We start from the raw sequence: 26,629 nt of genomic DNA, 5'->3' as shown, positions 1-26,629 counted from the left end.
ATTTGGAATCATTGCTTCATTCTCTGAATTACTTCACCACTACCAGCTTCTGAGGATGTGCACCACTTGGAGAAAGACCCTTTCCAGAGTAACATCAGCTGCAACTGCCAGCCCCACAGCTCGGCAGGATAAGTGCTATTTCACTTCCCCAGGAAAAAGAAGCAAGATTAGCCAAAGGCTGTTCACTGCATGCAGATACCACAAGGTCACATACACTCTGGATAGATGACATTTGGCACTCCTGCACGCTGTCAGATGTTCAGAGGGAGCTAGTAAAACCACTTATTGGCCCCCAAAAGCTCACTTGCCAGATTCAGAAAAGACTGACACAGCTCCCTCTTGCATTCCACTCCCCACCCAAGCCCTACTTGCACCCATAACTCAACTTCTCTGCTGCAAGAAGACGGAAACATCAGGAGGTTATGCCAAATCCATTGGCCAGGTCAGCACTGGCCCAGCAGGTCTTGGTGACGCTGGGGGCTAGCGTCCCAGAGAAGAGAGAGCACGTGGGAACCAGCCTGCTGTGGAGCAGTGGCCCCTTCTGCCCAACACTGCCACAGCCCTGGACTTTTCCTCTCCACCCCTCCAGGCACACAAAGGTAGAGGTGCCCCAATACCACCACTGTGTAAACAACAGCAGGCAATGAACAGAAATGACAAAAGCCCTCTCCTTGGAGGAACCAGTCCCACAGGCATGAGGCTGAGTCAGGAAGGAAACGTGGTCACACTACAGACCCACGCACAAAAAAAATCACACTAATGCAAAACCAGAAGCTTTTAGCATCCTGTCCAGTAAAATCAAATTTTTATATCCTTCCATGCCCAATAAATTCTGTTCACAAAGAACAAGGGGAAAAAAAAGGAAATAAAAGCCTTGATAAATGCTGGAAGAGCAGGGAGCTCACACCGACTCCCAGCCCAGCGTAGCTCCTGGATAATCTAGGCAATAGTTTATTTTTCTCTCCAGTATCATTTTCCCAGCTTGATCTCTACTGTCGCAGTATGATGGTTTCACCCCATTAGCCTTGCTTAAAAAAGTGATCCCAGGACTGTGAGTGTTATTGCCCACATAAATCAGGAGGCTTTGAATACGGAGCACCTTTAAATAAACAGCTGATGGAAGTGAAGTTCCGGGATCATTATTAATAGCTTTTCATTTCTGTGTCCGCTGTGCTGTGACATTCTTTCCCAGCAGAAAGCCTCCGCTTCCTATCCCCAGTACATCTGATCCCATGAGTCCTCCAGTCAGAATGAATGACTGTACCTTTTTGTTAATTGCATAGCCCGTTCCACAAACTGAATACTAATATTAACTAGCAAGAGGAGGAGAGTTCACAGAGCGGGAGCAAGAGGACAGTTTGAAGACAGGCACGCCAGCCCCACTGCCTTCCCCTGCGCACAGGGGTGAGAAGCGCTCAGCCTCTTGCTTCCCTCTAAGCAAGGGAAGATCCTAGCACTTCCAACACACACCAGTAAACCCCACAACAGGTCACAAGAGCCCACTCCATTTCCAGATAGTCTGCCTGGGGAGCATGCCCTACCTACACTGGCAGGAACACTAAGGTTGCCCTGCTCCACCACACTTTGCACATGCCCCTCCAAACAGAATGACACCTTTTGCTCTCCTCATTGCATGCAGCTCCTGGCCAAGGCCAAAGGGACACAGACCCATGGAGAGGCAGCCACTTCAGAACAGTCCTGTCAGCACTTACAGGTACAAAGACTTCACCTTTCCGGACCCATCCGTCTCTTTCTACTAGCATGACTTGTCTAGGGAGGAATCACTCACTCTCCTCCCTCCGCCTTCAGCAATTAGGGGGCTCTCAGACAGCTGCAGGCAGATGCACAGCAGCACAGGGCTGGTGGGAATTCTAATTGCCACAGACAGATCTGAGGTCAGCAACAGCAACTGGAGAAAGGCAAATCACCCACTCCCTTCTCTCAGGTTGATGAGCATGGGATGGACTAGAGACCTCATCAAGAGGTCTTGGCCACCTGCTCTGTAAGCAGACTGCTTTGCTGTCTGCTGCCAGCACTGGCATACACGTTCCTACTCCAGATTCCTGAAACCTTCAGGCATAGGACCCATGCAGAGTTACCAATGCCACTACATCAGCAAGTGACATCATGGCCCAGGCCCTGTGGTTCAGAAGGGAGACCAAGTTTCTCATCTGAAGAGTGTTCAGGCTGTCTAAGCCACTTTGCCCAAAGAAAGGCGAAGAGTGACGTGCTGTTTCCTGATTTCAGAGTCCTTTCCTAGCTTGAGTCTAAATCATTGATATATCATGATGGACTAGCTCAGCAGCGCCATTACTTCTGAGAAATCAGCAGGAATACCTTGGGTTTCTGGTTATGATTCAGCAAAACAGATACAGTACTAGCCTTCCCTCTGCAAGGAACTCTGACAATTTTGTCAGGGGAAAAATAAAATTTGATTCCTCCACCACCCTTTCCAGCATTGTATTTGCAGACTGTGGACCAACATCCAGCAGTCATATAGGACACTTCTGTAGAGGAGGTATAGTGGGCACCACATATACAAAACAAGACAGCCACAGCGTGTCACTAGAAATGCTGCTTTCCATCTGCCAGACTTCAGCATCCCATTGAAGTATCAGCTCTCAGCAGAGGCCAAATGTGCAAATTGCACTTGAAAAGGTGAACATTTCTGAAAGCTCAACACATGTGAACACAGCAGATTAGAACAGAATCCACAAGTAACTTCAGTTTTATGTCACTACCAAACCAACGTCACAATGAGGAAGGAACAAAATGGAAGCTCTGGGAACAACCACTCTGCTCAGCACAAGTGATAAAGGGAGATTAATTGGCCAATTCATCAAACAGGCATAAGGGTTCAGGGCTTTAGTGTTGAACTCCATCAAACAGGAGACCTGCATCTTCACTTCTGACATTCCAGAACAGACACAGTGTGGGGTTTTGCACAGGTCAAATTTCACAATCAAACCCTTCGCCTCTGCCAGTCCTGGCAACAGTGAGACTATGGGAATCTGCTCTCTCCAGCACACAGGCTTTGAAGGGTCTTTCCTGATGTGTCTGCACAAAGCAGAGACCTTGAGGCCTTGTATGTAGGTTCTAATGTTATTATTATCAAAAGAAATAAAGAAGGACATGGTGAGGTGAGAAGCAGCAAAGCAGCCCAGGGAACAAAGGGAGAAAGAGAAAGACATTACAGTACCAATGGGGAAGACAGAAAAGCAAATGGACAAAGTGCATGTGAAAGAATAGACCCAAGGAGAGATATGCATACACGTGAGCAGGCAGGATCATGTTGGAACACGTGAGTATACATGCACTCAGGAGGGGGCACAGAAACCCATGTGGGCAGATGCAATTATTTGCACTCTAAGTCCTTTCAGACCTACTGCGGATTAGTAGCTTTGCACCGCTTCGGCAAGGGTCCTCCCCTGGAGCTGGTGATAGAGCTTCCCCCCTGCGCATATACGGGATGCCTGCAACCCACTTTGCCCCATCCAGCACACATCCCAATAGCCACCCTGTACCAGTGACAGAAAAAATCTTCACAGCCAAAAAACAGGAAAAGCTGACTGTGTACCCCTACCAGGAGTACCCCCTACCAAAAGCCCTCCCCAAAGCAGTGACATGCTTGAAATGGGGAGTACTACCAGCATACATGTATGCAGACACTCCTGCTTGCCGACATGCAGACTTGGCTTTCTCTGACTTCGTTATTCTCACACACTGTGTTTGCATCCTGCTGTCTTTATCATTACATCGCAGACCCTTGCTCACTCTCTCCCCCCTTATTCCCTTAGCTGTTTCACTTCCTCCTCCTTCTCCACACTCCTCTTCAGCTTGTTTGACGACAGTCGTGGTAGAAATCATGCACAAAGCCCCCAAGCCCCTAGTTTGTGCCTAAACAGGAATAGGGACACCCAGAGCCCAGCATCTCCAGCACAAGCAGTCAGATGCAAAAGTACTGAAATCCTGAATTACACCCCCAGCCTCCTCACTGGCAGGGCAGCATGAAAAGCTGAAAAGTCCTTGACTCTGTGTAAGCGCTGCTCTGCAACAACTAAGAGCATCAGTGTGTTATCACTACTATTTTCATCGAAAACCCAAAACACAGCATCCTTTGAGTCTCTATGAAGAAAATTAATTCCATCACAGCCAAAACCATGATACACCCCTACACCAGCCATGCTGCACTGCTCTCCTGCACACACAGGAGAATAGTAGTCCCCAAACCACCATCACTCCTAATACAAGAGGAGGTAAGCATAAAACTCTGTAAAATCTGGCTGAAGTCAACTAGGAGCACTACAACACAGAAAAATGTGCTTGTGTTCTCCTCTCCAAATAACAACCTTTCTCAGGTTGCTGGGCTGGCAGCAGCCTCAGACGGAGTTTTGGGAATCGAAAGCCAAGCAGAGTCCAGACAAAAGGCATTCTCCTCCATGGAGGAGCTGGGAGCTGTACATGTCTCCTGCCACCCTTCCCTCCCATCAGATCTAATGGTGAATTGACACCAATATTCACACCTGAATGTGAAGTAGCTGTGATTCAAGAATAAAGCAATTAGTCACAGCTGCCTTGAGCAGCACCAATACTACACTTTCAAGAGATTCAGGACTGAACCAGATACAAACACTAGATCTGTCCGGTTCTCAGCTCCCTATGGTGGGGCACACCAAAAGCACTGGCTCACAAGTCAATTTTCCTCATCTTGGTGCACAGAGAGACAGACAGACCTCAAAAACAGAAACATAAAACTTTATAAACTTATCAAACACTTTACCTAACAGATAGTAAAGGAGAAAGAAAAACTATCATTGCTCTTTCTAAATATACTTGGGAGGCACCAGATAGAAAAAAAGATAAGTCTTAGTACCAGCCTTTGAGCACTCACAAGGAAAATGCACATGCCGCCTTGTGGAAGCCAGGATGAGGCAGCACATCCCACCCCTGCTTAAGCCCAACTCTGCTGTGCTTTAAAACAAAGGCCCTCCAGCCTAGTTCTTCACAGTGCCTCCCTCTCATTTCTATTTTTCAGCAGACAGCTTTTAACAACCAGGACAGCTCTTGGCATAAGCAATACAGACCTTAGCTGCAGGATTTCCTGGTTCTGGGACAGCAGAAGGTTCAGAAAAGACCTCCTCAGCAGCATCAAGCTGGACTGAATTCTGTGCCCAGGAACTGAAGAGAGAGATTCAGCAGTGGCCACAGACCCCTGACAGTGGTCACAGGTCAGATACTATCCATCCCAGCTCCACCACTGTGATCAGCTGAGGCTAATTTGCAACAGCTGAGGTAGCAACTCACTGCATGCATGCTGCCCTGCTCTGAGGCTTGTTTTCCGGTGCTCAGTTTTCTCCCAATTTGTTAATCACAACAGAAATGTGACTGACAGCATCACAGGCAGTGGCATGCCTTTGCCTTCAGATCCCCATGGCAGAGGCTGTATCTCCCACAGGTATAAGAAGGGCTCCTTGGCAAAGGTCACCAAGCAACTTCCTACAGTGCAGGCACCCCAAAATAGTATGCAATAAAAGTGTTTGAGTCCCAAAACACACTGCAGCATCACCACTGGCCATGTTCACTGCCAGAGCAGAAGAAGACAGATCAACCCCGTTTCCAGTGCATTAACCAGAAAGCAGCAGCCATGTCACAGTATGAATTTGCAATTGTTCTTGTACAATGCTTTGAGCCTCTCAGTCCTGTAGTCAGAGCTTGCATCTGTTGTGGAGCAGCTCAGCACCACCAGCTCATCCAGCTGTAGTCACCTTCCAGTGCAGCACCCACCACCCATATCTGTACTTCACCAAAACGCATGGGCACTCTGGATGAAAAACCAGGTCCAGCTTGAACTGATGGTTCCAGCATCCTTCGCAATCAGACATGAGTCCCCCCCATTCCACAAAAATGTTAACAGCTTTTTGAAATTCCATAAATGCTCACCTCTGGTTGCTATCCCACTTGGGGATGGTTCAGTGCTTGCATTTCACTTCACGCCTTGATCACTTTGTGGTACCAAGGAAGGAAGCAGCTTTGTCTGCCAGCACAGCACCCAGGACTAGGCAGGACTAACAATGTCAGACTTCACAACCCCAGATCCAGCTCATAAACTTTTGTCTGCCGTTGCTAAACCCTTGCCAAGTCCCAGACAAGGCAAAGTAAGGCCTTATCTACTCCTGCAGGGTCAGCCACAGTCCCTGGTGGCTCGCAGTTGCAGTCCTAGTGCAGTAGGTGTGTGTGGAGCGCCTACAGCACATCCAGCTGAGGTACCAGCATCAATGCCATCTGTACCTGCCATGAAGGCTGTTTATGCCTTGCACAGCCCCCAGAAACTGTGCCAGATCAAACCTACCCAAAGGTTTACCTGATCCAAACTCAGGTGGCGACACAGAGAGGAGAGATCTGGGGACGGCACGGGCACTTCCCAGCCCCAGCAAGCCTAGCTCAGCCATTGCCCAGTGGAGGATCCTGCTCCTAATCTCATCTCTCGCAGCACCTTTCAAATTAATTCGTTAATTGGCGTGTCAGGCTGCGCATACGAAAGGAGGATGCATGGCTCCCTCTGCCGGCACGCGGCGCCCCACGCCCTCTCTTCCCCAAAAGCCGAGGAAGCGCCGGCCCGGACCCGATCGCCCCCGGCCGCGGGCCCGGCGGCCCCTCGGGGGTCCCAGGGGGCTCCGGCACCCTGCCTTCGGGCTGCGCTGCCGGAGCTGGAGTTCTGTCCTGGAAATAGCGTGCCCCAGGGGAACAGCCGAGGAGGGCCCCTGCAAAGGGGTGTTCGGCTGACCTGTAGAAGTTTGAGCAGGGATGTAACTTCCTAAGGACTCTGCTGATGCTCAGCTATTGCTACCTGCCTGCTATCAAAAGGTTCTGCTGTATTTCACAAGTGTGAAACCAGCCAAGCTCTGAGAGTTGGCAACATCCAGCTCCTGAAGGAACCACTCACCTGTATGTCCTCGACCTTCCAGACTCCAGCAACGGGAGAGAATGCCCTCTCCCACACACACAGCAGTCACCAACAGCCATGCGTCTTTCCAAGACCGTGACAAGAGGGAAGAGAAAGTATTGTCACACTTCAAAAAAGGAATAGCAAAAATCCAAAAGAATCCAAGGCCAGGGGTAACTCTAGAGTTTGGTTGCTGAGGATGAGGGGGTGGTAGCATCCTGTATCAGAATATAAATCCAATTTGCTCACGCTTGGTACGTGCCCATCTCAGATTGTGCCTCTCTAAAAAGGATGACAAGGTGCTGGCTGGGGAGAGGAGGAGGTGCTCAGTTTAGGAGCCACTTTTAATGACAAGGATTACTGGAGAAACGGCATTTTGGGGATTTCAGATTCCAGGAAGCAGATGCAGCATGAGCAGAGGGAGATAATCCCAGTGTGACAGAGATGCAAGGAAGTAGGACCAGGAGAGGCAGTGCAGCATCCCCACGCACACAGAAACCACATGTTGGACCCTGTGAATCCCCGTCTCAGGGAACAACCTCCCCATAGCCATACCCACAGCCAAAAGAAGTGGACAGAACAAGGGCCTGGCCCAGGACTCCCAGCACCTTTTCTGTCCTGGGATGGCCAGACCACGAGGGTTTCCATGCCTCTGGAGCAGCCAAACCCTCAGCTGTCCCTTCCTAACCCTGGCCAATGTGGGGACTCAGTCCCAAAGGAGACGTCTCAGGAGCCTCCTGCCCCCAAGCCTGCCAACTGATAGCAACAGTCCCTGCCCAGCTCGCAGCCCACCAGCAACCAGCCAGCAAGCAGGCAGACAGGGGAATCCAGGCTCTTCTGGGAAGGCAGAAGGGGGGCACTGAGCGGACAGGAGGGAAGAGACACAAGATGCTTCCCCCCACAGAACCCAACTGCAGGGCTTTGCAGGTGGGCACGAGGCCCTCGGAGCTCGCATCAGCTGGCGTCTGCGTGTGCCCAGCTCCTGAAAGCAAAGCCACAAGGAAGGGCAGCAGGGGGCAAGAAAGGACCGGGGACAGATAGGGCTCCCACAGGAGCCGTACCGAGCTCCCAGGTGCTGCAGCACAGAGCACCACAGGTCAGGGCTTTCCCTGCTGTCCATCGCACAGGGGAAGGGCCACATCCTGCGAGGTAGCAGGTGCAGTTGGCCAGATAGAATGAGCCTCTCCTGCTGTGCTGATACCAGGACTGTATCACACATTCCTCTTCTAACTCAGTTTTGCAGTCAAAATCTCAAGGAAATGGTAGCTTTCCAAAGCAGTGTTTAAATCCTATACTTGTTCATGCAGCTGCTGTTTCCAAATGTCCCACATCCTTGTCTTGCAGGGTATATACACCTTTCTGTATCCATGCGCACACCACTGTGTGTCTGTGCCCCTTTTTGTGCAGGGGCTTCTGCTAAAGGGAGTTGGCTGTTTTTGAGACTCTCTATTTATTGCCCAGGATGTTTCTATGGAGACTCCCATCATTGGCTGCAAAAGGCTTCTGGCCATCAGCAGCTTCAGGTGAGGGCCTCAAGCTTCACATCACCAGCAGTTGTTATTGCTATCAGCTACAGCTAGTTAGGAAAAAATTAACAAAACCCCACCTGATGTAGCAATGGTGAGTGACGTAATGTTGCAAGTAAAGAGGAGTGGTCCTGCATTTGTTTTCCTTCACTGTCCTCTGGAGTACTGTAGCAGGGAAGAGCAGAAAAGAGGGATGGGGGTGTCTGGACAAAAGGGAGCTGGACAAACAGTTTAGCTTTTGTGATTCCTTGAAGTATTTCCTAGTGAGCAAGTTTTGCACAACTGCTGTAGCCTTGGAGCACAGGGCCACTTCACCCTGTATAATGGCTGGCTCTGACACACTGCTCCCCAAGCCAGGGCCAGGATGTTTCCAGTTCTGTTCGGTGAGCACCTGGCTAAATGCTTCTACAGAGCAGCCGCAGACTTGTGGCTGTTGCTGACAAGCACCAGGCCCAGCATCACCTCCATTGTACCCACAGCTTCCTTCCATTATCAGCCAGTCATTGCCAAATTCAGCACGGGGGACAGGCAAGGCTGTTCACCATATGTACAGCAGACCCTGCACACAACAGTTTGACAATAGTGTTAAGAGGCACTTTGCCCAGAATATCAGTCCTGCAGTGTGTGAACTAAGCCACAGATCTCTTACAAGTGATCCCAAATTAGAAGGTGAAGTACAGAGCACAGTCAAAACTAAATGAGCTCTGCTGGGCTTATTTTCCTCATCTCCTTGCTGGCACTGCCACAGCCAATGTGAGGGACAAGAAAATGAGTAAAAGCAGGGCAGGAGTAAGGGGCACAGCATGCAGAGAGAGAGTGAGGACACAAGGGCAGATTTCTCACAGGCAAAAGAAGCAGGACAGGACTGTGAATCCAGAGAAGTGCTGCCTCTTTTTGAAAAAACGTCATTAGCTTTAAATTAATTTTATAGCCTTCACTTGTGCTTAGCGAGCTATCCTAAGACCGGGCACCCAGGAGAAAGGAGACACTTTCTGGAAAGCACCTTGATTTTCAGCACTGCTAGTAGGTTTAGCAGTAGTGATCCAGTCCAAACCTAGCCCTTGGGTTGCAGTGCGGATGGACCAGCTTTGGGATAGCTGCCTTTCCTGTGCAGCCAGGGCTGAGCTATCCCAGTCTCAGGAGGAAAAACGCAGGGGTCACACTTTAGCAGGGTCTGTCCTCCACTTTTTGTTCAAAGAAGCCTTATAGGATCTCTGGGGAAGACTGCCTGACAGCACCAGGGCTGCCTCTCTCCCCATCTGATACCACTGTGCTCACCCACCACCACAGCAGCTCTCCACACTACCACGAGGCAGAGGGGCACTGGCAGAGCAGGCACTCCAAAACCTGAAGTTTGGAGATAAAAGACGAGCCCAATCCACTGAGGCACAGGCAGCCCCAGACCAACATTTGCATTCTGAACAGCCTCCTCATGCTCCCAGCTTCCAGTAGTGTCATCTGTCCCAGTTTGACTTACATGCACCAGGCAACATTAACAGCAAAGGGAGCTCTGCTGCAGCAGCAGCAGGCTCCACGTCCAGCTGCCAGCTCCCACGTGTTAATGACCATGGTGTCCCACAGGCCCTCAGAGGAAGGTTCTATAATGCTATCAAAGAGCTGGAGACATCCATTTGCAGGGAGAACTCAAACCACAATGCAAGGGGATCACAGGAACAACATCACAAAGACCCACAGCTTCCACAGTTGAAGAGAGAACCTACACCCTCTGTAGGCATCCCAGTCAGCCTTGTGGGATTGGTGAAGGCAAATATTGCTGAAAAAGACATCCAGACATTGCACCACAGAACCCACAAAAAAGTGCCATCCAACAGCCCTTCTCCAACAGGATAACACAGAACTATCTCCTCTCAACCACAGCACAAATAGGACAAGGAGAAGGAGAAGGAGAAGGAGAAAAGGAGAAGGAGAAAAGGAGAAGGAGAAAAGGAGAAGGAGAAAAGGAGAAGGAGAAAAGGAGAAGGAGAAAAGGAGAAGGAGAAAAGGAGAAGGAGAAAAGGAGAAGGAGAAAAGGAGAAGGAGAAAAGGAGAAGGAGAAAAGGAGAAGGAGAAAAGGAGAAGGAGAAAAGGAGAAGGAGAAAAGGAGAAGGAGAAAAGGAGAAGGAGAAAAGGAGAAGGAGAAAAGGAGAAGGAGAAAAGGAGAAGGAGAAAAGGAGAAGGAGAAGGAGAAGGAGAAGGAGAAGGAGAAGGAGAAGGAGAAGGAGAAGGAGAAGGAGAAGGAGAAGGAGAAGGAAGGAAGGAAGGAAGGAAGGAAAGGAAACAGAGCCAGAGTAAGGTAAAGTCTGGACTAGTCTCTGGACACAGGGTTGTTGTAAAGGATAAGACTAAAAATAAGTGGAATGTGCTGTATTCCTTTTACAAGCTTTGCAAATAAAATGCCAACAATAAATGCAAAAAGAATTGTGATTCTGGTGGAAGGGTCTCTGCAGTGGCTACTAGTGGGATGAGAGGGTCTCTTGCTGCCCTTCCACAGCTCTCTAAAGTGGAAACCAACACTCAAACAGGATGTAGCTGCAGACACAGGCGTCCCTTAGAGCTGAGCAGGTAGCGGGCACCCAGCTCATGCCAAGTGAATGGGTGGGTCCCAATCCAAATCCCTGAAATGAGCTCTCCATACCGCAGGTCTGCACAAGATCAGGGGAAGATGACAGGCAGCACTCTGCTGACCAAACCCTCCCAGGAATACTCAGCTTTTTTGCTGGGGTGGAGCAGGGGCTGTGCTTTACGAGCAACACGGCTCACAGGGACAAGCAGGCATGCAAAGACAGAGCCCTGCACATGCTAGATTAGCCCAATGCAAGGGGCAGAGCTGTGCGCCCCTGCCTACAGCCCAGGGCACAGCCACACAGACATCACCAAGGACAAGGTAACAGGGGGGGAGCCCTCTGGATGGAGCGCAGAAGCTGGCAGGTGCCAAGGGTGCAGGGCAGGATACTCTTGGGGCTACAAGCAGGGTCCAAGGCAAAACTGGTAACATCCCTCCTCGTCAGTCACCCTTCTCTGTAATGGACATGCCGCAGAATAAAGTGGTGGTAGAGACAAAAGTGATCCCGGGAACAGCAAGGTGCTGTACACCATTTCCACCTACTACCTCAGGCAACGAATCTTGTTGGGACTCACACCCACCAAATTTCTACATGCAAATTTACAAAAAAGCGGATCATTCAAAATGGGCTGTGCCTCAGGACATATGTGGACTTATCTGCAGAGAAGCGTCATTCCTTGTAAACCTAAATACAGTTGCATAACCACATGGTTAAAAGATATTGACACATTCATACATGGTTGTATTCTACATGCAAATGCTGCTTAGTGACCTGATGGCAAAAGAAAACAAGCATCACCACACTATTTCTTCTTCAATGTGTTTTACTTTAGTCTTCAAATACGGGCTTTCAGAATATAAAAATAATTATTTGAAAATTATGTAATTATATTTCAAAGGAATAATGTCAGATTGAATCCATCTAAAGTTCAGTTTTGTTTCAAAGCTTTTATGAACAATCTAATCCTTCTAATAAAATAAAGTCCATGGGTAGCAAAAGGGATTGCAAACAAACATTCTCCCACTGTCTTTGTAACCAAATTTTGCTACCATGGGCTAGTGCTGAAGAACATGAAAGTAAAAATTGCTAGGAAAAAAGCCTGATATCTTAATATCATTGTAAAAGTGAAAGGAAAAAAAGTCTCATAAGACAACATACACAAAATATACAGCAAATTATGCCCCCATTCTGAGGATCCTTACACATGAGCAAGGAACTATGAATTTTTAGATGTTATTACATTTTAAATCATGAAAATATCATGCTATTTGATAAAGAGCTAGGAAAAATAGAATTATACATTATTTTTAACCTAACAGTCTTTTTTTTTTTTTTTTTTTTTGGAGACCTGCTAGCTTCTTTTTAAAAAGAGTTTTAAAATTGACCTTGTTTCAGTAGCCACTTTTCTGTTCTAGGTATGAAATCACTGTATCATATCATAAGGTGTCAATGCACCAAAAAGCAAAGTTGTTTTTTTTTTCTTTTGATAGGAACAAAGCTGGTTCTTTTTTGCCTATGAAACAGCACATACCATTTTCTTTCACAAGCCCACCAAGTTCGATGTTATATTATTCAGCAACCAGCATTTCACAGAGTCCAAGTCCTACTTACTCTGACCCCCCCACCTCACTGGAGCAGAGAGATGTACGCAATATAAAAGTCAGTATAGAATCTGGGCCAGCTTATTCAGATTTTAGTAGACTCTACCTTGTGCTACTCTCAGGGTCCTGTCAACATTTTCAGGGATTTCATCAATGAACAGCAGAACCACCTTTTGGCCTTGAACACAAGTAAACACAGTATCAATACATAAAAACCGTTTCAGACTCTTGTTTCCATTTTCCCCTGCTATGTGATACCCAAAGCCAGAGAAGCAATTTATTCTCAGCCTTTGAAAACTGATGTGCCAGGATCATGATCTCCAACCCTGATAAGTGTTCACTGCACATACTCCTTACCCAGTGCTCATGAAAAAAGGTGGCCAGCATTCACCAGCCTTGTAAGGGAAAACCTGGCAAAGCCTGGTCTCTGAGCTGGGCAAAAGATCTGCCAGTGCTGAGTCTGTGGGCTTCAGCCGTTGTCTGAAACTTATGTCCTCTAAAGGGATAGAAACAGGTCCCAAAGTAACAGTCATCACCTGAGATTTCCTTGGTGGCATGCAAGACTATAGTACCGGCTGTTGCTGGAACGTATGGTATTTTAACAGCATAGTACTGAGCCAGCAGCAGGGACAGAGGGAGGCACATCTCATTCCTCAAGCCATGCAAACAAGCTCTGGAGAACCAGAGCTTTGGTGGAACCATTCTTCTTAGCCATCTCAGGTCCAAAGCCTTCCCTGAGATGCATTGTGCTGTCTTAGGAAGTTATGTCTGAACTCTGAGCCCGCCTCTCCTTGCTGCTATCTACACCATCATCCCTGTAACTGGTATTGTTCATGCATAAAATGCGGTTAGACGAAAAGACAGCACAGATCTCCCCAGATTGTACAACTGAATGTTACAGATGTCAGAAATCAAACAAAAGGAGAACGGAGGCATCTACTCTATCTTTCCTTCCCCTGCTGGCACAGAGAGTGACTGTGGGAGCCTGGCTGCCACAGGATGTGCTCCTAGGACGCTCGGCAAGAAGCATTTGGTGCTGGCAGCTCTGGGCCTGGGCAAAACGCTGTGGAGGAGCAGACGTGGCTGCAGCACTTGCCCCAAGAAGGCCTGTGCACAGCCGTTTGGGAAACGTTTAAATTAGGAAAGTGCCAGTTTTAGCACAGTTATTTTTAATTTGTTGTTAGAAAAAAAAAAAACGGGGCTCCGCAAAGAGAGGTGTTACCCTGCCTGCTAAAAGGACTTGGGCAGGACTCCTCAAGCATCTCAGCTGCACGTTCACACACATCTCTGAGCAAAGCCTCTGTGGAAACTAGCATGGAGGGCTCGGTCTCACTAAGAAAAAATGTGGAGATCGTTCTTGGGTAGGAAGGAGCCCAGAGAGGCCGTTTTAAGATACCGCCGGTTTGAAAAAAAGAGCTGCAGCGCTTTAAGCTCCCGAGCCCTTTATCGAAAGGTACGCTGAGCCACGCAGCTGACCGAGCCGGTGCCACAGCCCTGGGTGCCACGCGTTAACCACCCCGGCAGGGACGCCCCAAGGCGCGTAAGATCCACGGCTTCGCCCGCCCTCCGAAGCCGAAGCCAACGCTGCCGTCCCAGCGCGAGCCCCGGGGCAGCGCCGGGGTGCCGGCGCCGAGCGGCCCGAGGTGGCGGACCCCCGGCCGCAGCCCGCGGTCCCGGGCCGCCGGGGGCAGGGCCGAGCCCGCACTCACCTGCGGGAAGCGCCCGCCGCAGCCCCGCCGAGCGGCACCAAAGTTTGCGGCGCGGCGAGGGACGGGGAAGTTGGGCGCCCCCGCGGTGCCCGCCCCGCCGCCCGCCGAGCCCCGCCGCCCGCCCCGCTCTTACCTGGGGCGGCGGCCGCGGCGGCCCCCCCGCGCGGGGCGCTCGGCCTCCCGCGGCATCCTGCGCGGCGGCGGCGGCGGCGGCGGCGGCGCGTCCCCCCGGCACGGAGCGGCTCCCCGGCAGCCCCGCGCGGAGCGGAGCGCAGCCTCGGCTCCGCGGGCGGCACGGAGCCCCGACCCGCGGCGGCGGCGAGCGGAGCCGGCTGCCGGCACCGGGCGGGCACGGCGCGAGGCGGGGCGCGGGCGGCGGGGTGCGTGGCGGGGGATGCATGTGCGGCGAGAGCCGCCTTCCTCCCCCTCGCTTCCCTCGCTCCTTCCTTCCCTCCTTCCCCGCCGGCCCTGCCCAGCCCAGCCTCTGCTGGAGACTCTGAGAATGCAGCGCCGGGTCCCCGCCCGGGACCGGCCCCGGGGTCCCGCCCCGAGCACCGGCGCGCTCCTCGCCTCGGGAACCTGCCCCGGCTGCCCCAAGGACCCACCCCTGCGCTCGGGGCCGGCCTTTTCCCGGCCCTGGGCACCAGCCGCCACCCCCACGGGGTGCCGCGGCCCTCGGGGGGGCTGGGGGACGCCGCCCGGACCGCGGCCCCGGCAGCCCTGGGACCTCAGCCGCGGGCACCCGCATTGCCTCCGCCGACCCCAGTACTGTGCCTGCCGGTGGTGTCGGGAGAGACTGGGGCCATCCCCGGGGCAGGGGGCGAGCCGCGGTGCCCGGGGCACGGGGCTGACTTTGCCTCCCCGGGCTCCAGCCAGGCCCCACCGCACTCCAATGCCTGGCAGCGCTTGCGTCTGAGAACACAGAAACTTGGTGCATGGGAGCATAGCAGTGAACACCAGGGGATCCAGCAGGTCAGGGTGACCCCAGCCCACACTTCCCCAGCCCTTGAACGAGGCCAGATCCCTATGGCCCAGTGGCAGCTTGGAGAGGTGCTCTGACAGGGGCTCTGCTGGGGCTGGAGCTGGCAAATTCCCCCCTGATATGTACCTGGGCAGCCCTGGCAGCTGGCATCCTCAGCACCCACCTTACGTCTCAGGTGCCCCCTCCAGAGCCCTGCCCAAAGCGTGGCAGGCAGCACCCAGGCTCAGCAGCACTCTGGCGTCATGGGGGGTAGGAACGTCTGCACTGCTCGGTGCCTGCAGTGGGAACCCATGTGCCAGCAGGATCCACACTGGGGTGCCAAGTTTATAGGCCACTCTGGGCATTATTAGGACAGGCAGAAAGTGGAAGCAGGTGAAAAGATCAAGGCTGGTGAGACTGCAATATCATTTTTGGACTGATAAATCTGATCATACAAGTCAGGGTTTAGCCACAATTCAGGCAAACAGCCCCCAGTGGGACATTTTTCAGTCTCCACTGTTCAGGGCCTCACATCTTATCTGAAGAAAATGCTCTCTTGCTTTCACATGAACCGCTGGTACTAGGCCTTGGAGTTTGGCCCTCGAAGGAACAAGACAGAGCAGCAGAGAACAGAATGCCCTTTTGCTCTATGTGTGCAGTGCCTTATACAAGGCAGATGAATCCTGTGCTTAGCCAATAGGTGTAAGAAGCCATGGTAACTCAGCTGCAGTGTCCTACTCACTTACCACCAGGGTATGTATGGTGCTTCCTGCAGGCAGGTGATCTGCAGGTCAGGGAGAGGTGGATGGTAAGCAAAAGACAGAGGTTTATAATCACAGAATGAACACGGGATTGACTTCTCCTTTGCAGGACCAAGAGATGAGCAGGGCACAGATCTAGCAGCAGGCTCAGGCAGATGTCTTCCAGCCCTCTTGCTCTGGCTGGCAAAAAGCTTCCAATCCTCATTCTGTTGCTTATTCCCACCCTCAAAGGCCAATGGGGCCCTAAAAGAAGACCTAGAAAATGCTCCTTGCCAGACCCTTCAGACAGAGAAACATCTAGAAATGTTCTGAATCCCTGTGTGAGTATGAGAAACCTTCCAGTTGCCAGCACTGCTGCCAAAGTAGATCCCACTCGTGCCTGATGCTCTTACAGGGAAAGAAGCAAAGCCTGGAGTGCAGCTCCTCCACTGCTAGCACTGTCTGCAAACAGAGACTTTGCTCAATGTTGGTGTAGCCCTAGGAAAGCTGCTGGGCTCTTGTGTCAGCATTGGCACAGTCACTGGCAACATCCAGATCTTTTCGCTGGGACAGCCCCCCACGGTGCAGCTGCAGCCCAGATGGAGTTCAGCCCACCTAGCAGAAAGCATCCAATTAGCTGGTGTTATACTGGGTGGCGACAGTTCCAGCACTTGTCTACATTTGTGCCCTTCTCCAGTCTGCTTTTGCTGAGACCTCCATACCCCAGAGCTAGGGAATGTTTGTCTCTCCTGCCATCACCCCCTCTCCTGTGCCACAGCTGCTCCATGCCCTCTTGCTGCTGTCCTGCAGGGTGCTGATAAGCCCAGACAGCACTGTAACAAGGCATGTTATGACAGTCGTTCCGTAAGAACTGAAGCCAGCAATGCTTCAGAGTATGCTCAGAAGCACAGGGGGGAAGGGATGACGGTGGATGCAAGGCAGGAGAACATGGGCCACCCATGACATGATCACTCCCTTTGGGAATGTGGCTCCCCATATGTATGAACAGTGAACACAGCTCCCACAGCTCTGTCCCACAGCCTCTTGCAAACATCAGCATGTCACTTTCATGTCATGTCTTGCATTTTCAGTGAGGCAGGGATGGATTGGTTATCCTTTGACTTTGCTGGCTTTTCCTTTATCTCCATGGCAATTTAGTCCCCATCTGGCTTCTCCTTTCCTCTTATTCCTATCATTGCTTTATCCCAGCATTCAAATAGCTCTTTTGTATGTCTTAGCTCTCCCGTACCTGCAGCACTCTTCCCTTATGCTGACGTACTCTCCCCATCTCATTGAGCTCCAGGCTCCTTTGCTTTGTTCTATCCCTATCCTCTCCTTTTCTTTCTGTTAGTGACTTGTTCCTTTTCTATCTCCCATGTTGTGATTTGTCTTCTCTGCTCTTTACCTTTCACTCATCATTTCTCCTTATCTCTTTTTGCTCTTTCCTCTTCTTTTTCCCAGCCTTTGCCTCCCCCCCCCCGCCATGCCTTTTTCTGTAGAAGCTGAAAGTTAAAAGCTTTTCCAACTTGATCCTGAGCAGCGTTTCTTGGTGCTTTCATCTCCACAGCAGATTTGTAAAACTGCTCAGACTGAAGAGCCATGACATGAACTAAAGAAATATCAGGAAAAACAAAACAAAACAAAACAAAATCAAATCAAAAAAAAAAAAAAGGATTCCCAATGTAGAACAGAAATTTACCTTTTCCATTAAAATCTTCCTGGGTCACTACCACTGAGGTTCCCTTTTCTGTTCCTGTAAACACAACATAAAAGCAGTTTACTGAAATTTCCTCTTCTTGGCCTCATCTTTCTCCCTGTTGAGTTTGGTGTTGGGAGGGGCAGAGACAGGGTTACTGAGCCCTTCCCATCACTTCCTGCCAAAAAGAGGTAGCCATGACCAACCTGTTCTCCCTCCTAGCAGCTCTCACCACATTTGTCATTCCTGCTGTGTCAGAAAATGCTGGCCAGAGGGAAGAGTAGATCTCACCAGGGAAGATGCTCTGGTTATTTATTGTCCAGGTCTGCTCCCTGCTCCTCCTCTATATGAAGATGGCAGAGGCCGAGTGAACTCTCCCAGCTGATGTGTCACCCAATCCTTCCAGCTGCCCAAAGAAGTTCTTACTCCTTTCTCATGTGTTCTGTGCAGGGTCCAGCATTGTTTGGGGCAGAGCAGCTGCAGACAATGACTTCAGGAAAAAATCAGGGAGCAAGTGCTCTCAAGCCACTGCTTTCTTGGTGCTTGTGTGCAGACTGTGCTTTGCAGGGTTCATGTTTGAGTGGGGAAGGACAGTCAATCCTACCTGTGACGAGTGGAAGGGAATTCCAAAGTTACCAGTATGGATCTATGCTCTGTCACACAAAGCAAGTCAAAATGCTGTCTGCTTACATGGAAATCTGTTGCTGAGAAGCACATGAATGCTGGCTATTCTCACAACTCTATGAGGGATTAATCTTGCTAAATCCTCCTACTTCTTCCCTATTGGAGAAGCAGATTCAGCACAGGACAGGCTCTGTGACTCACTTCTATGTTGGCAGAGCCAGCTCCCATTAATCTAACTCCCTGTCTAATGTCCACATCTGGGTGGCAGGCAATCCATCTCCAGTCCAGCTCTCTGTCCAGGACCCAGCTCCCCTGTCAATCACAGCCCATCTAACACTGGATGCCCTGCAGAGCTTCTCCCTAGTGGGACAGGGGCAGTCTGCAGCCCACTGCACAGGATGACAGCAGGGGACAGAATCTGGGATGGACATGTCCTTGCTAGGCAAAGCAAAATCAGGTGAGAGCTGGGCTCAGCATCTGTACAGCAGGCCATTTTTCATTCTCAGACCTCACCTGACACCATCTCAGAGGAACAAACAGATTCACATAACTCAGTCCCACCAGTCTCGCTCTTCACAGGGTTGAGGATTCAGTCTTCTGCCCTCCAAGTTCAGCCTGAACTTTTTTTGGGTGGTCCTTTGGGGACCCAGGAGTTGGACTCAATGATCCTTGTGGGTCCCTTCCAACTAAGGATATTCTATGAACACTGGGTGTTAGGACTGGCAGTGAAGGCTCTGCTCCCAGGGCTGCGGCTCAAGAAGAAGGCCATGAAGTAAGTCCCTCTGTTAGATTCCCTGCAGAGGGTCCCTGGGTGCTCACATTTGCTCCTGCTGTGCTCAGCAGCCATCTTCTGCAAAGCACTGCATCACACTGCCTGTCTCTCAGGGACTGTGATGCCACATTACACACCCAGATTGCCTCCTGCCTTTCCTCAGACACTGCCCCAGTGCAGGTTTAGAAGGATTGACTCCACAGGCTGGTTGCTCCACATGACTAGGGGCCTTTCTGCATACTAGGGAGAGGCCTCTGCACACCCAAAAAGGCCCAGGAATCCCATGACTCCTGCTGGAGATGGTGGAAAGAGCTGGAGGCAGCAATTCTGTGTTCACACAGGTTGAGCTTCTCCTTAGCATACCACAGAGCATGCCCTACATGAGGCCAGAGCCAACATGACATGGTTGGGATGGACACAGACGAGCACTGCCTTGGTCTTCTGGGCACACACTGGCCAAAACCCCCAATCTATTGCCCAGAGCCAGTTCTCATACGCCACTCTACTTCTGCTAGACAAGCGGCACCACCTTGCTTAGGCTCGTTGGTGCTGCTTCCAGTCTTTTTTTGGGAGCATTTCTACTGTCCCACACAGTCAGGCACTGTGTGTCACCAAAGCCTGGAAGCTCTCCTCCATCTTTATTCTCCCCAAGTACTGTGTCATTTGCACACTCCACGGTGTCAGCCTTGTGATTAAATTCCAATGCCTTTATGAATAATTTGTTGCGCAATTATAAAGCAAATATTTAATTGAACTTTATGTAAAATTGCTTCTCCCTCTGAGCACTGAACCACTGGTTTTGGGTAGGGAGACATGCGACTTCACATCATGCACCAGGAGCCTAGTGAAGAGCCCAAAGGCAAATCGGCAGACACCCTCCCCCGCACAGCCCCTTTGGCTGCGTGCAGACGGCTGGCCCGAGCCTCTCCCAGCTGAGCCAGTGGGCAGGAACGTGCAGGGGATGGCTCTGCTCTGGCCCCAGGGACTGCAGCAGGTGCACCAGGCACAAGGCTTCAGCAAAGGTCCCTTCCCTTGGGAGTGTGTCCTTGGGCACAAGCAGGAGAATGCGTCTTCCTCAGCTGAGGTGCAGCAGCAGGAAAAACCACCTGGGGCACGCCCAGAGCTGTCAGCTGCTGTGTGACCAGGGTGACTCTGGAAGAACCCAGCACGAAGTACTTTGTTGTAGGAAATGTCTGTGACAAGCTGGCAGTGAGGTTTCAGATCAAGGATGAGGACAGACACAAAGAGACTCGATTTCCTTCTCTCCAGTCCTTTTCCTTCCAGGCTAAGACTGGATTATGCAGATGGAAAATTTGCACTGCAGCTGACTCTGCAAGGGAGGGAATGCTTTTGCTCACTGGACACCTCTGAATAACACTGGCCACCAGTCAGAATTTATAACAAGACGTTTGTCACCGGGGTGGCAATCCTGGGAACGGCTCCTCAGCCCACACTAGGACCAGCACTCTGTGCAGAAATATTCTCTGCACCGTGACATCAGCTACAGGCCTGGCTGGAAAAGTTGGAATGGAAGGGTCTGGACACAGCTCAGACTGGCCATGTCTTTGCCTCCGTGGGGAAAAACATCTCTATCAGCAAAACCAACAGAACTGGACGAAATCCTAATTTACTACGGTCTGTAAAAGAAGCTGAAGTGCCTATTTCCAGTGAGGCGAATTTGAAATCGAAAGAGGAAAATGAGTGCATTGAAGATATCAGAAGCTCCTCTCCAAGTGCATATCTGGTGCAGGTAATTGCTAACTGACCTGGAGGGGCTCTTGAAATAGACCTTATGCAGTGGATTCTGCTGCACAGAGCAACTCAGGACCAGGGACTGGCATGCGCACGCGGCACCCCCGGCTGAGAGGCTGGCATGAAAGGACAGGCCGTTATGTGGTGGGGGCCTGGCATGGGAATGTGCAGGGCCTGGGGCCGGGCGTGTGTTGTGGGAGAGGACCAGAGCGGCCCTGTGTAGTCCACCCCCGTTAAGTACGCTAAGCATAGGCAGTCTGCGCAAGTAGAAGGAGGGGACTGGTGAACTGCTTGAAGATGGAAACCTGTCTTTACAGAGGGGCAGGCCTATTTGCAGCGAGGGAGGAAAGAGGGCTTGAAGCCTGGCTTGAAGCCCAGCCTGTAGAGGCTGCGCTGACACACTGGTGAGGGGGACGTGCAGTCTGCTCAGCTGAGCTCAGCAGCTGAGGCAGTGGGTCTGGACCAGGAGGTGGGAGCTGGTCCCTGCTCCAGTGTTGAAGGGGACAGAAACACACTGTACACTGGTGACGGCGGTGCATGGCGTTAGCTTCTATGCAGAGACCACGGTCAAAAGTAGCAGTTCCCTGTGCAAGCCCAGGAATATCCCCTTCCCCAATGGCATTTTCTTGCCTCTCAGCTCAGCTTGGGCAGTGCCTATGCTCAGCTTGACGACAGTCCGTTTGCTTTGCTTTTATGGCTACAGATGAAGCAGCACAATTTACCCTATGGCTCCCTGCCACATGCTCCCTGCTGCCAGCTCACCCCAGGACCAGGTCCATTAGCTGCTGCCTCTGGCAGCTCCCATTGCTTCACAGTCCTTGTTACTTTTCACTCTTAGGTGTTAAAGGTTCCTTTCAAGACACACCCCTCTGCTTCCTCTGCAATCCAGGCATTTCTTTAATAAATAGCACTTGTGCTGGTTCTGTGATGTCTGTTTGGCTTCAAGCTTTCATCTCTGTCACTGGTTGTGCCCAGCACGAAGTGCTGTCACTCAGACTATAAAAATTAATGGTTGGAGCAGTTACTTGTATCAGTGACTCAGCATTTGCCCTGCTGGTCCAGTACCAGACTGTGGACTGAAGAAAGCCCAACAGCAAGAGTTTGGACCTGCTAGTGGGCAGGCAGACAATGTGACTGAGATGTAATCTGGGGAGGGGGATCCACTGCTGTGGGGTGTGCTCACACAATATCCTTCTGCAGGCAGCGCAGGCACTCTATTCCAAGCTGTGTTTGCTCCTGAGATTTACAGCTGGATGCACAGCTCACCACCTGGGTGGAGTAACAGAGTGGATAACTGAAGCCATCCCCTAGATATGCAATATAACTAACCAGAGTAAAGAAAATGGAGGAAAGGCAGATGTCTGGGCTATGGGGTCTGGGCTACATACAAGGGTCCCAGCTAGATGCAAAGCTTAGAACAGGGCTATGTCAGAAGGAGCATGATACAATTTCCTCTTGTCATTCTCTCCCTAGTAAACAGAAATGCATGCATACACACACGTTCATACTTGTGCTCGTCCATGACCCTGATGCCAGCTGAGAGCAGACAGAAACAGGGCTCAAAGCAATTGTAATCTTCCCATACAGACAGTAGGAGAACTGTGGTGCAGTCACATGCAGTGAAAGCCAAAATTTGGCTGCAAAAAGCTGTGGAGAGTATGTAAGTTGGAAAATAGTAGTTGTTTATTTCTGGTACTAGAATGCTTTTTGGACTCACATCCCAGAAAGGCATGGCGATCTGACCACTTCTGGAATACACTGGTGCTGTAATGGCTGAGTCCAGCACCCTGAGGAATAACATGGTTGGGAGGGACCAGCAAAGCCCTTCTGCACCGCAGGGGAAGGGGCCTTCATCCAGCGGCTACATCTAGAAGGTGCAGCATCAGACCCACCTCTGCTCATCCTTCATCAAGTGTAGTCCCCTCTCATGCAAATCCCGTTGTCACCACCATCAGACCCACTGCCTTTAACAGATGACATCTGTGCATGTCCAGTCAGCCCACTGGCTTCCATCATCCCCCTGGTAGCCCTTGTTGTACCAAGTTCTCTTTAAACTTACGCTTTTCTTCTGCCATGTATTGTTCTTCTCTTGTCAGTAGCAGGCTTCTTTGTGTATCGTTTCATGATAAGCGTCTACAACTTTTCCAAAGTACAACTGCAGGAATCTGAACCTCCCGAAAGACATGGTGCAAGCACATCACGTTGAGCTCCTCTGCTCACGCAATTACCAGGATCCAGAGAACGATCCTAACTTTCTAAAAACGTTAGTATTTCCAAATTGTGAAATTGTGTACATAACCAAATATTCACCTGCTTAGCTGTTGTATGCCTTCCTCTCCTTTTTCCACGGACACCATCCTACCAACGCACCTAACCCTTTGTCTTGAAGCTAACTGTTGGCATCTCTTGATTGTTTTCACCACTTCACAGGGTAAAGCCTATCATATGCTTTTACTGAAAGAGAGCCCTCCAGAGGCTGCAGCCTTTATGAACACAAATTCTGAATCACATTTTTCAGGCTTTTACAACGATATATTTTAAGGCTACATTTGTTGCAATTTGGGATTTTCCTGGGAAATACTTCTACTTTCTGTAGGTGCTCAATATCTGTTACCAGTGATGGCTTCTCCTCTCCAATGGGTCCTCCTCTGGGTGGGCAGAGGAGTTCTCTTATCCAGACGGCTTCTGCTGTTGCAGCTTCTGTCTCTTATTCATCATATACTTGCCTTTCCTTTCATGCTGTATGTAGAATTTCAAAGATTATTCTGTGTTCACAATTCTGTCAGATCCTCAGCTCCATGGTTGTACTGCAGGTCCTCAATTCTGTCACATATGGATTGACTGCTTCTGCTTGCATGAAAAGGATGGGAAAGGTTAAAATGATTCATTGTTTTGTGGGATACACAACCACATTTTGTCATGTTTACATTTTCTCTTATACGTTCCTCTCCTCCTCTCATCCTAGGCGCAGAGACTGAGGCTTTCACGTTAGTGCTTCTTTCATCCACACTAATTGCTATTAAATGGATCTCAAACTGTTTGACAGTTTCTGTTCTCTACTGCATCCCAGCAGGGAAGAGTTTAACGCTGGACCCTGTGATATGCTTGTTAGTTCTTCCAAGAGCTCCTGGAAACCATGAAAGATCATACTTAAATTTTGTGAGCACCACCTTGCAAAAAGATGTGTATATCAGGAAAAGATTGCCTCCACAGTGGCTGCTACTGAACCAGCCTTGACAGACGTGACTTACCTTTCTGAACAGTAAACTACAGGAGGTTAAAAATAATTTTCCAGCATATCTTTCTGTGCCCCTTGTCTTGAGAACTAGCAACACTTGGCACTGTGCAAACACAGACCAGAGAGACCACTGATGGTCTGACATGTACCCTGGGATCCAGTGAGGGATGTCTCTTCTGCTTCCTTACCCTGTGGAGTTCAGGGCACACTGGAAGAGCCAAGCAGAGTTCTGCTCTGCACTCAGCAAACATAAACAATACACCCAAATGCTCTGCATCTCCACCTCTCAGTCCACTGCAAACACTTCCCTCCTCCACCCGTGCCTGGAGACAACAGCACGATGACCCTGGAGGTATATCTTTTCGCCCAGCAGCAGCTAGCCACCAAGTCAGTTCTCCAGCTCAAGTCCAGAAGCATAGGAAGATGTGCCAAGTGATCTTCTCAGAGTGAGCAAGAAGCCATTGGCTGGACAGTAGCTCCCACTGTCTCATACCACCTGGTTCTGCCATCAGTGCCACAGTGCTAGCGGTTTCCTGGCAGTGAAATAGAGACACGTGATTCAGGAGTCCCGCTTCCAAAAAGCAATGTCTGAGCAGTTCTGCAGTAGGGTAGGAAAGCACTGCCTCTTCCCCAGGATAGACTCCCCAAAGCCATTTCCCAGCAGCAGACACCACTTGAGACAAACCTTCTTTACAGTCTCTCTGTGACCACCACCAGCCCTGTCAAAGATCCCCAGGATCCTTTCTGAAATCCAAAGAGGAACTTTGCAGTAGCCCTCCTTCTCCCTGTCTTAAAAACAGCTTCTGCTTGCAGAGAGCTCTCTGAAGACCACTTGAGAAGGGTTTGCTGCCAAGCGTGAGTGCCTGTGGATGTGGCTCCCACCATCTTTGTCAGGGAAGAATTTTCATTTTCTGAAGGCCTTTCAGCTTTGGGTTTATGCTCTACTGTAAACTTGTTTACAGCAGGTCATGTTTGCCCATTGCCTTCTTCACTATGCTTCAGAGCTGCCAGGATACACACACTGGTCTGGAATTTAACCCCTCCTGGACCTGGGCTGCCAAGCAGGGTGCTGTGGTTCAGTCCACAGCACTCTATGGCCTTGCAACATTCTTCCAGTGCTGGTTCCGGGGAGCTGCCTCCCTGAAGAACAGCAGCCTGTACAAGCAGCTGGATGAAAACAAGCCTGCTGCCCTGTGGTGGCCTGGCAGCCTTAGCCTCCAGGCTCCAGGATCTGGGAAGGCCATGTCCAGGTAGGGCCAAGCAATGTTCAGTGTGGCTCCGTAGAGTATCCCTGAGATTGTCTTTGGAGCAACAGCAGCAGCTTGCACCACAGCCCTGGGACAGGTATGGGGGGGAGCAGGCTACACATACCACTTCCTTCCCTGAAACTTCAAATACATCATCAAACCTGAAATATTCACTTGTAATCCCTGGAGCTGGCAGCGGCTCAGAGAGGATCCAGTTCAGGTGCTAAGAAGGAAGAAAGAAAGAAAAAAAAAAGAAGAACCCATTAAATTAAAAAACCTCTGAGAGTCATAAGATGTAAAAATAAATTCAGGATGAGAGCCAGGCCAGGCCAGGGAGCCTGGGTGCAAGCATTGCACTGGCAGCTCTCTGAGCGTGAGGGGGCATTACAAAGGTGGGGAAAACTGGGGCTGAGGAAGGTGCTGGGCTTGGTGGGCCTGGGTGCTCAGCTCTGTCATCTCTTCTAATGCCTTGCAGTCCCTTGTCCTCTGTCTGTGGTGTGGATGGGGTGAGGAAAGAGCAAGAGACAGACACTGAGGGAGCAGAACTGGGCAAAGTGTCCAAACTCTTTGAAATAGCTGAAGAGCGGAGTTCTCAAAGTGGCAGAGTCATGGGACTGCCCTCTCCCTTGCCACAGCCAGATTCCTGGCACAGTCTCTCCAGAAAATGTGCTGGGGGGGCTGGGGGTGGTCCCCAAAGCCAAGGTGCAGAGCAGCTGTCACTGTGCCAGAAGCACCCAGCAGTGGGTGCTGTGGGCACCTGCTAGCTCAGCCCTTCCCAGAACCTCTGGGATAGCTTCAGGAGACGCAAGAGAAACCTCAGTGTCCTGGTGCAATCTCAGTGGCTCCACAGCCACAGAGTTTGAAAACACCCCAGGAAAGGTCTTCAGGGTCTTCAGTCTGGACTCCATTCAGGCAGAGGGGCAGCTTTCCCTTCACCTGCTGCCAGTGGCACAATGCAAACAGTTGTGGTCCAGACCGGAGAGCCCCCAGCATCTTGCCTTCCCTGGACCACCCTTGCTGTTCACAGACCTCTGGCTGCAATCTGCTTGCTCCAGAGTGCTACAGGAGTGAGGATAGTCAGAGAGCAGTGACACAGACACTGACCATGTCTGCCAGCAGAGCCTTGATCCCAGGTGTTTCCTGCCCTGGCAGACCTCTCAGAGAGGACTGTGCCTCATAGCAGTTGGGAGAAATTGTGGCCTTGGAATCTCAGCAGCTTTGTGCATCCTCTTGCTCCATCTCTCCACCCCCAGTGC

At 50.7% G+C, this 26,629-nt stretch overlaps 2 protein-coding genes across 9 annotated transcripts in view; both read right to left on the bottom strand.

Annotated features, from left to right (window-relative positions):
• The window catches only part of CDH22 (cadherin 22), an 80,901-nt gene extending 66,021 nt beyond the window's left edge, over positions 1-14,880 (bottom strand). The window contains exon 1 of one of the 5 annotated variants that reach the window (XM_080558497.1): positions 14,477-14,880. In XM_080558497.1, the coding sequence (XP_080414623.1) occupies positions 14,477-14,743 (267 nt within the window). In that variant the 5' untranslated portion in view covers positions 14,744-14,880. Of the gene's footprint in view, positions 1-5,084; positions 5,888-6,349; positions 8,263-14,476 lie in introns of those variants that run through there. The other 4 variants (XM_080558498.1, XM_080558501.1, XM_080558502.1 and 1 more) reach the window with 4 other exon arrangements.
• A 7,669-nt stretch (positions 14,881-22,549) lies between these two features.
• SLC35H1 (solute carrier family 35 member H1) overlaps positions 22,550-26,629 on the bottom strand; it is a 34,961-nt gene continuing 30,881 nt past the window's right edge. Inside the window, exons 10-11 of one of the 4 annotated variants that reach the window (XR_013940163.1) lie at positions 25,535-25,596; positions 23,745-24,659 (exon numbers count right to left, since the gene is read on the bottom strand). The gene's annotated coding sequence lies outside the window, so the exon portion shown is untranslated. The other 3 variants (XR_013940160.1, XR_013940161.1, XR_013940162.1) reach the window with 3 other exon arrangements.

Source organism: Anser brachyrhynchus (genome assembly GCF_964034855.1).
Source record: "Anser brachyrhynchus genome assembly, chromosome: 16".
Taxonomy (NCBI): Eukaryota; Metazoa; Chordata; class Aves; order Anseriformes; family Anatidae; genus Anser; species Anser brachyrhynchus.
Note: the sequence above shows the minus strand (reverse complement) of the source record. Positions and strands in the feature narration are given on the sequence as shown.